Source organism: Uranotaenia lowii, chromosome 1 (genome assembly GCF_029784155.1).
Source record: "Uranotaenia lowii strain MFRU-FL chromosome 1, ASM2978415v1, whole genome shotgun sequence".
In the NCBI taxonomy this organism is placed as follows: domain Eukaryota; kingdom Metazoa; phylum Arthropoda; class Insecta; order Diptera; family Culicidae; genus Uranotaenia; species Uranotaenia lowii.
The window spans coordinates 111,154,596-111,165,221 of record NC_073691.1 but is presented as its reverse complement, the minus strand read 5'-3'; the positions used below and the strand labels follow the sequence as shown (position 1 = coordinate 111,165,221).

Sequence of the window (10,626 nt, the reverse complement as noted above, 5' to 3'; positions counted from 1 at the left end):
CCATCAGCAGCACGGAAATATTAAGAGTAAACAGCACGTGAAAAAAGGACACTCTTTGGGCAAACCGAACATGCTCAATTTGGGAAGTTTAACACCAGTATTGAAAATCAACATCGAACAAAATAAACCTGTCCTAATCCAGCAAACTAATAGCAGCTTATAAAAAAATTCAATAAGTCCACAGAATGCAATAGATATTGGAGACCCCAAATGCACCTTCTAAAAATTTGTAACTCGTTCACCTTCTCAGGTAAGCATTAACCATCACTAACTTTAGAAAAACTAATACTAATACAACGAAATTAATTTATTTCTATGCACATTTATGAAGGCAGCCCGAGTGTTTTCCTAACGATACGTTTCGCTATTTTGTTAAACTCTTCTCGATTTTCACGCCACATGATCGCTGCATCCACGTTTGCCCCGGATTCATCATTGGGTTCTGAAACATAAAACTTGTTTAGACCGTTCTAAATAAGGTTTATAGGTTTTTCAACCCGTCAAATCTAATTCTATGATTTTTTGTTATTCATCTGATTTAAATAAAAGAAAAACACTAATTTACTCTTTCATACCTGCCAACATGCTCACGACGCTAAGTAGAATTTTTTCAACGCTTTGCACAGGACTCCAACGTTCAGCAGATAGTTCATATCCTAAATAAAATTAACAAAGAATAAGTTGCTTGGTCTTCCATTGTACCATGCTTTTAATACCTAACGGATCGTCTCCTGGAGCGTGTAATATGGATATGCAAACCCGACCATCGGCAAAAACTGGAAGAATAAAATGCAGTACTAAACCAGTTTGAATAAAGTAAAAAAAATACGGCTAAAATTAAAATCAACATTTTTTAAATGATATAAAAGGGTACAAACTTGAAAAATCTTTTTTTTTTTAAGAATTTATGCATTCCGAGCTTTCAAAGGATTTTTAATTAGAAACAATGTTGAAATTTTAAGATATTTTTCTGAATAAGGTACACCAGGGTAAGTGGAGACGATGGCTACGAAAACAACACTGTGCACTATTTTTTCAAACTTTAAATTCAGCATGTTAAATTTAGTTGTAATCTATCCAATAATTGTAAAAGAGATACGATACCGACCATAACGGATGTTTATAGCAACTTTTTGATATTTTTTTTTTATTTTTAACTACGATGTCGAGTTGATGTGCCTTTTTTAAATACAAAATTCTCGTAAACTAGCTAGCTCTTTACGACAACCTCTACATTGAAAAAATCCTCACATTTAAAATAACCAGTTAGGAAAAGAAACGGCACATTCAGTTGAGGATTATACAGTTTAGCTATGATTAGCATTCGAATAATGAAAAGTTGGGAAAAGTACTTGTTTGTTCTTCGGATTTCGTGCGTTGCAACATAAATAACACACAATAATCATCGATAGTTGCCTCACTAATGATACCATGCACTTTTTTTTAAATTTGGGACTGTTCGAGCCAGGGTTGGTAAATTTTGCCCGTCACGCTTGACCTGACTAGTTTTGTTTCATAGTTTCATCAAACGACCGGCACCTTACTCAATTGACGGAGCCTCACTACTCGCATGACGGATAAAGCACGACAACAATCAACATTTCTCCGTCATGCGACTGGCGAAGCTCCTACACATGGTCAAATTTCTTCTGAGAGTGACTGGCAAATCTCTTCACACTTCGATCGGCTGCTGACGGCAGGTACCATCATGTCACCATCTACCGCCCAGTTAACCCTTTCCTTCCCATGGTAGCACAGGTGATCCACAAATTTTCACAGCTCGCATTTTAACTGGGCGCTTTGGATCAACACCATTTTCTCACCGAATGTGTAGGTATAAGTGAAGAATCATTGCACGAAATTTGAAGAGAATCGATTCACTAGTTTTCGTTTGGCAGAGCAAAAGCTGCACTAAAGTCGGATTTTTTTCGAATTTAAATCAAGTTGTGATTTGATGTTCAATAACTCAACGAGTTTTCATAATTATCCACAAATAAAAATACTGACGTGCAGAAGATTGCCCAACCAAGCAGAATCAAATGATGGTTTACTTAGATTTCAACTAAAACACATAAATTTTCGAATAAGTAAAGTGGATCACTGGTGATACACTGGGAACGAAACGTACTTTTGTTCTTTTGCATCTTCTCATCAATACTCAGGAAAATCATCCCGTCAAAAAAAATTCTCGCTTCAGGATAGTTATTTCATCCGCTAAATGACCACATGTCTCAAAATATTTGTAAAAGTTTGTTATTTTTTCCGAAAAACAGCATGTTTTGTTTTTCTAGCGCAAACTGTCATGGCGGCCATTGTTCAAGCCAAAAATGAAAATTTCAAGAATTTACATTATTGGACTTCTGAACGATGAGTATACCAAAGAAATATTTTACAAAATAGGATCGTTTTAGTTTGTGATCAATGAGGGGATGAAATTCCATGTATTTTGCAATTGTTTGTTGTTTTTCATTTGCACCCTATGTGTTGTTATCTTCCCAATGGAGCATATATGATCCACCTCAAAACCCACAATTATCAACTGGATCATTAAAGTAGCCTAAAATTATGCATCTTTTGTTTTAGAACTTCCATTGTAAATCAATATTTCTATTTTTAAAACGTGAAAAACCTCGTGGGAAGGAAAGGGTTAAGCGGTTTTTCAACTTCAAACATGTGTAATAAAAAAACGACGGCAGATTTTTATTCGCTTTCTTTTCCAATACATCTCAAAACTGCTCTACTTTAAATAAAAAATTTAGTGGAATGCGAAAAATGTACGCTTTTAAAAATAATTAACTAAAAGTTGAGGTGTTCAACTGGCCCTATTACCGCCCACTCGACTTTTTCGGGTATCGATAATGTTTTCTTAAGGAAAAACTATCTAAACAACACAGAAACTGTTCTTTTTAATATTGTCGATGTCACGAGCTGTCAAAACCATATTTTGGATCTTGAGAGAATACATTTTGTGAAATCTATCTCGCAAATTTTGTACAAATTTTAACAAAGTGCGTTGACTGACAAAATGATGATTCCCGGCAAACAGCCTCAAGTAATCGGTTACTTTCAGCGATAAAACATCATTTTCTAACGTAATCAAACTAAATGCTTCTTACAATTTACACTTTTGACACAATACATGCGTTAAAAACAAAGAAATTGTGCGTGACCGGTAATTAGGAACCCACACTTTTATTTATACACCAATTACCGCCCATCACTAAACGCTTCAAAAAACAACAACAATTGAAAAAATCGAAAATTTTCCGATGCAAATCTATTCTACAAAAATCAAACTATCGTTTCAAGTCGATTGTTGGACAAATAGGTACTATTTAGTAAACAAAACCCCTTTTTTCCCTAGGAGCACAGTTATGCTTAGTTCGCTAACAGGCGTCGAATTCAATAATTTGACCGGAAACGAAAAACTAAATATTTTGTTTCTGGCTATAGTTAGCATAATTAAGTGATGATTCTTCAGTGAAATGGTCGAACAATGATGCCGACACAGAACACAGGTCTTATTTTTGGAGAAAAAATTCCAGTTTTTTCGAAATACACACAAAAGGGCGATTTTGGGCGGTAAATGGTGTCTGGGCGGTGAATGGTGACTTGATGGTACAACTAATTGAACGACTTGCTGGCAGAGAGCAACAATAACAAAAAAACCGAAAACGGGCTTGCTGGCAGAAGCAACAATAATAATAAATGCGTTTCTTTATCGTCTTCGGCTTGCTGGCACTTACTTACTTAATGATCCCGCGCCGATCCTCCGGTGCATAGGGCCGTGGTAAAAGACCTCCACTGTTGACGATCCGGAGCCAGCGTCTTCACCTGGTCCCAGTCAAGATTCTCGTCGACAGTTCGGATTTCAGCGGCTAGGCTTCGCCGCCACGAGTTTCTGGGCCTGCCTCTTCTTCGATGACCTTCTGGATTCCAATCTAGCGCGTCTCTGCAAATCTCGTCTTCATCTTTTCGCAGCGTGTGCCCAATCCATCTCCATTTACGTTCCCGAATCTCGATTTCTAGCGCCCTTTGATGACACCGGCGATGTAGTTCCTCATTCGAGATCCAGTTGCCAGGCCACCAAGCGCGGATGATATTCCGCAGGCAGCGGTTTACAAATACTTGCAGTTTTCGCGTCGTCTCCGCATATGTGCACTAAGTTTTGCACCCGTACAGCAATACGGATTTGACGTTTGAGTTGAAGATTCGGATTTTTGTTCGTAGAGATATCTGGCGTGACCGCCAGCTGTTTCGGAGACTCGCAAACGCAAATCGGGCCTTTCTGATCCCGGTTTCGATGTCTTTCCTGGTACCACCATCAGGCGTTATCTGGCTACCAAGATACTGGAAGCACCCCACTTTCTCAACTTGTTGCCCAGCTACCATGAAACTGGAGGGCTTGTAGACGAGACAAGAGAGCCTGGACAAACTCCCTAGCCGAAGAGGGGGAAAGAGCCGCCGCCAATGGAGATATCCGATTACTTTATGACATTTCTCGCCGCCTCAGTGGTGCAAGGTCTAATGCAAGAATTCCGCTGAAAGACCGAGCAGGTCAGTTATTGGCCGATCGAACAGATCAGCTCAAACGATGGACTGAGCACTTCGAACAACTCTTCCGAGTCACGAATAGCAATGGCCAACAGAACCCGCAGCTTGAAGCAGCCAACAGTAAGTCGCATAAATGGCGTCAACTCTGAAGCGCCCTCGCTGGCTGAAATAGAAGCGGCAATCAAAAACATGAAATCCAACAAAGCACCTGGGATCGACTGCATCCCTGCTGAAATGCTGAAAGCCGACCCTGCCCTGTCAGCACAAATGTTGCACCGTCTTTTCGCTGACATCTGGGATACTGCAACATTCCCGGCCGACTGGATGCAGGGTATACTCGTAAAGGTCCCGAAGAAAGGAGACCTGACAGAGTGCGGTAACTAGCGAGGCATAACGTTGATCTGTACAACCCTCAAAGTACTCTGCAAAGTGATCCTGAACAGGATCCAGGAGAAAATCGACGCTACACTCCGACGGCAACAAGCTGGATTCCGATCCGGACGATCATGTGTGGACCACATCACAACGCTACGAATCATACTGGAACAAATCAACGAATTCCAGGACTCTCTTCTGCTGGTGTTCGTTGATTTCGAAAAAGCATTTGACCAACTTAACCATGAAAATATCTGGGCGGCTCTAAGGCGACGAGGGGTCCCAGAGAAACTAGTCCATCTCATCGAAGCACAATACGAGGCATTTTCGTGCAAGGTCTTGCACGACGGTGTCTTGTCCGAACCAATCCCGGGAACTGCTGGAGTGAGACAAGGATGTATCTTATCACCGCTACTTTTTCTCATCGTAATGGATGAGACTGGATCGATCGACTGTGCACCGAACCGAGGATTGCCGTGGAATCCTTCAACAATGGAGCAACTGAACGACCTTGACCTGGCTGACGATATTGTTTTGCTCGCCCAAACGCAACCGGATATGCAGAGCAAACTCGACGACCTCACCGAAAGTTCCAAGGCAGCAGGTCTCAAAGTCAATGTCGGAAAGACCAAGTCAATGGAGATCAACACAGGAAATACACATAGGCTTGTTGGCAGGAGCAACAATAATAATAAATGCGTTTCTTTTTCGTCATCGGTCGTTTGAATGCGATTGCTTGACTAGGTTATTATTTTAGCTTCAAATGACTGCGGAATGAATGACTGGCAAACGAAGTGACTGGTCGTTAAGCGGGCCACAGACTACACAACATTTGTACAAATGCGATGAAATTTTGTCGCTGTAAACACGATTTGCATAGTGTATGGCACTGCTTGAATGAGCGCCAAAACGGTTGGAGTAAAATCGGTCGGGATCGAAATATTTTGTACAAACCATCCCCCCAGCCGGGGTGGAGATGTTTTTTTTTTGTTACTGCACAGCAAATTTTTTTTTGCTGGAAACCAACAAAATTTTGCTGGTTTTTGTCCCGCTGACTTTCCAGCAATTTAAATTGCTGAAAAAAACAGCAAACGTTATTGCTGGTTTCCAGCAATTCAAATTGCTGGAAAATCAGCAATCCAGATTGCTGGAAACCAGCTATTTCTTTCAAAACAACCGGCTGTATTTAGTCCCAAATTTATATTTCAATTCTAAATTAAATATTGAATACTGGCTGTGCATATAATGAACAATGAAAAAGAATTAGTTTCTACCATTTTTAAATTATGTTTTGTTTATTTTCAAGAACTTTTTTTTGAATTTTCCAACACCGGTTCTGGAGTGGCAGCTTTGTGTCAGAGTATTGATCATTCGCTACCTGAGAAAAAATACTGATTAGGAGTATCTTTTATGAAATCTGTCCAATAAAAACTCACTCTTGACTTGTGTCTGGTTGCTAAAATGTAGAGGAAAATAAAAATAATTATATTAATCCAACCAAAATTCGTAAAATAAAGTCTCACCTTGCTTCAGCGTACGAAAACAAACAGACTCCAATATGACAACTCGATTGCTGATTTTCCAGCAAACTAGATCAATTGCTGGAAAGTCCAGCAATTTGAAAACCGATTGCTGATTTTTCAGCAAAAATGACAAGAACACAACCGATTGCTGAAAAATCCAGCAATTAGGAAACCGTTTGCTGGTTTCCAGCAAAAATTTGGATTGCTGAACATTTCCAGCAATTTTTTTTGCTGGAAATCGAGGCAAAAATTTAGTGTGGTGCTGTTTTCGCCAGCAATCGTTTGTGTTCGCGTGAAAAATATTTGTATAGTGTGTGGGCGAGCATAGATAAAACAATCGTCGTGGAATCAGCGAATTTGTACAGGCCATTTGTGTAGTCTATGGCCCGCTTTAAGGAACAGTCAAATGAGTTTGACGGACCAAGAGGCTCAACAGTCACAGTCATTTGACTAATGACGTTGAATAATGCCAACCCTGGTTCGAGCAATAAAGTATCGTATTTAACCAAAAAACACAAGTTTGTTGAAAATTTCATAAGAAATCGGAGAGAAAATCTACCGTCCCAACTTACCACCCCATAAAGCGGCGTAATTTTATCAAAATTGAACCACTGCAGATTTGTTAATGATTTTTCCAAACCGGCTCCACTTACCCCGGTATACCTTACATAAAACTACAATGGTTATAGTAATTTTTCTGTTCATTTGATGTTATATTAACGGTCCGCAACTCGCAAAACTGATATCTCGCGTGAGGTTTCATTACGTCGAATGATTTTTTTTAATTGCTGATTTATACTCACTGTTGGGATGGAACATTTCACAGGTAAAACGCATCTTCGGTGGACTCAGCGGATAATCCGGAGGAAAAACTAATTTTGCTGTAAATACCCCTCCCTCGAAGCAAGTTCCTTCGGGGCCGCTAGAAGAAAAATAACCATTGTTTTTATCGTATGATAGCAGCTAACACAATCCTTACGTGATGAGAGCTTCCCATTCGAAGAAGTTTTCCTCGCTAACTGGACCAGCGATGATTCCCTCGGGAGGATTCAGTGTAAGTTCTAAAATGTGAAAGTGGTTACATTAACATTAGTTCAATGTCACCGAAAATCATCTAAAAGTATTGCTGTCCTAAATAGTTTCATACGTACGACGATACTCTGCCATCAAACGTCTCAAAGCAGACCCAGCCATCCTAATTTTGGACGATACGTCGTAAGTTATTGGTTTAAATAAATTTTAACACTTTTCGATTTTGCACAATTGGTATTTTTATTTATTTTTCTTGTTGTTGTATTTAGGGTTTTTTTGGCCTGCACGCTAGAAATTATTAAACCATTTAGGTTTCAAAAATAACCATTTTTGACCTTTTCCCGGGAAATGCCGTTTTATGAGTTTTCCATGAGAAGTCATAAAATGACTTCTACACCCAAAATAATCCGCACGTCGTGGCTACGTGAAAAACTACATAATTTTTATCCAATTGATTTTCACGTTAATTGTACGAAAAAAATAAGTAAACGCTCCCCTAATAAGAATTTTTGCTTGGTGAATATCGCGTACAACTTACGTGAATTTCAAGTGAGTTCAACGCGATGTGATGATGGAAGCTACGTGAAATGTGTTTAGTATTGAAACGATGTTTGAATCTTTTCTATTAATATTTTTTCGTCTTTACTTTCGGTAATAAAAAAAATTAATTTAATTTTGTGATGAACCACTTTAGAGCTGATTGCTGACAGCATTTTTTTGCAACTTAGGCGCCATCTGATGTAAAATAGCGCATTAGCTCATATCCCGCACTGCAAAAAATCCACATATTGGGGATATGTGTTTGCCTTATAGATTTTTGCAATGTGATTCCCATTTGAAAATTACGTGTCCACACATATAGAATACAAAAATATGACTTATATATGTGTCACATAAAAGTAAAATCCCACACATAAATATTATAGGCCTACATTGCGCTCATACGTTTGTCTACATCTAGGCGTTCAATTGCTTCCCTACTTTTGTTGGAATTAGTTTTTCGGAGGGAAATAAAAAATTGTGAGGTGTTGGCAATCAAAACATTTTTGTAATATTTATTAAACATAAAAATACTTAGCCTAATACGTACATTTATCGTATGCGAATGGTACCAAGCGCCGTTAGTTCCCGGTCGGTCCATTTGTCCAACATGTTCTACTGGAACCATATTTGACGACTTTGATCGACACCAGGCCGATGTCCTTGCCTCCAATAGCAGTGGTCAGGGATAAGCTTCCTGTGGGGGAGAACAGAAGAGATGAATAATCGTTATTTTATTTTTATTAAAGTAATACTTACCTTATTAAAATATTTTAGTTGGCACTTGAACGGGCACACCAACTTCTTCTCCAGGGTAGCCATTTTGAACACATGGAAATTTTCAAAGAGGAAAATCATATAATGTATGTGTCAATATAATATAAACTTCATATTTCGAACATACAATTTATGTGTGACATATGATGTTCATATGAAGTATATGAAATCTATGCATAGAGCAGTTTTGAAGACCTTATGTGTGAGGAAACATACATCTCAGGTGTGGATTTTTTGCAGTGCGGGAATGATAAATTTAAGCTCCGCACCGCATTCATCTCACTAGCGCTGATCGTTGGAGTACGTTGGAAATTGTACCAATCCTCTCCTGCCTATATGCCTAAGATGATTGCTAAGTCCATTGTCCTCGGGAGCTTTAGAATGCCATCGTGGCTTGGCTTGGCCTTTAAACCGAACAAAGGCCTTCCCGCATGGAGCAGTATTATACAAGAACGATTCCCATTATCTTCTTCCCAAGACACACGAAAGATTAGCTTTATAGTTTTGGATTATTAAAGTACGATTAAACTTGTCGTTTTTTCATGGAATGGAATCGTTTGGACGCACTTTACGATACAGCGAACGGGTCGTTAAGTAGAGTAACCATTCATTTTTTTTTGCTTTTTTCTGAAGAAATTTTTCTAGAAAATGTAGCAAAACGATAGATGTAATCGTCGTTTAATCTTTTTTTTATTACTGCGGACGCTACAGCTTATCTTCAAAATATCTTTTTTCCAGCAAAAATAACAAGAAGAAAAGGATTCATTTATGATCTCTTAGAGATAATATTATTTATTCAACTATTATATCCAATTGTTTTATTTTAATTAATGATTGGTTCACAAAAAAAAATCGTGCAAACTAAAAAACTTATCAACATTATCATCGGTTAGATTTTGGAATGCTTAATGCTTAGAGTCGTCACCACAGATTTTCTATAATGTGAAACGAACGCTGGATTCTTAGTGCCCCGCAGAATGATTACTTCCAGATTCGGACTGGCGTTTCAGGTTGATTAGGATTACTGGGAAGATGGCCATTGGACTTATCATCTTACTTGGACTGGATTGAGCTGACGATTATGGAAGACTTCTTGATGAAGGTGTTTAGGTAGAGGCTGGGAGAACAGTTGGAAGTCTTCACTCGAGGGATTTACGCCGTGTGCCATCCTGTATGGTGTACGTTGCTGGATTATCTTCTTCGTCGTGTGCGTAATTGGGATCTCCGTTTCCAGATGTTTGTCCAATTCTGGTCTGTCTATAAATTCATTTAAAAAAAACTGTAACGAATGTTTTAGTTCCCGAAACAGCCAACAGCTTATAGCGCCACTCCCGGAAACCGAGAGGCTGTTGGCGCGCGATTTGTGTCCCGGCTAGAGACTCTGATTCAAGGCGGGCTAACAGTTTTAACACTCAGTCCCACTCAATCTTCCCAACTTACCAATCGAGTTGCGGCCCTAACTTTTTTAAACAAGTATGAGATGAATTGCACAACCCACAACTATGCGGACAAATCAAAATCTTACTCCCACGCAAACCAAATCAATGAAACCGTCAACGCTTCCCACCAATTTCAACACACGACTTTCAATTGAGCTAACACAATATGTTTAATTGTAGCGTTCATTGTGTTCCTGTAGCCCTGAGTGACGTCACTAATCATAATAGCTCTTAAGATTATTCACAAGTGTCTTAATCTAATCTGACCGCGCCAAACGCAAACGAATCCTTGAAGCTTTGCTAGGTTGGGGCATTACTGGAAATCTAAGCTATTACATTAAAAGTTTCCTGGAAAACCGCTCTTTTCGAGTTTTCGTTGATGGGAA

The 10,626-nt window shown here is 39.0% G+C and overlaps 1 protein-coding gene across 2 annotated transcripts; it reads right to left on the bottom strand.

The window, feature by feature from the left end:
• Positions 1 to 292: 292 nt before the first annotated feature.
• On the bottom strand, positions 293 to 7,817 carry LOC129738710 (ubiquitin-conjugating enzyme E2 G2). Of its 2 annotated transcripts, none has more exons than XM_055729965.1 (6): positions 7,604 to 7,817; positions 7,432 to 7,513; positions 7,256 to 7,374; positions 717 to 797; positions 576 to 656; positions 293 to 442 (listed from the first exon to the last, which is right to left on the bottom strand). In XM_055729965.1, exons 1-6 carry the CDS (start codon positions 7,644 to 7,646, stop codon positions 324 to 326), a joined length of 525 nt encoding a protein of 174 aa, XP_055585940.1. In that variant the 5' UTR covers positions 7,647 to 7,817; the 3' UTR covers positions 293 to 323. The 2 variants fall into 2 exon arrangements, with proteins under 2 accessions (XP_055585940.1, XP_055585941.1); XM_055729966.1 differs by having other exon boundaries at positions 717 to 776; positions 7,604 to 7,800.
• Positions 7,818 to 10,626: the final 2,809 nt, after the last annotated feature.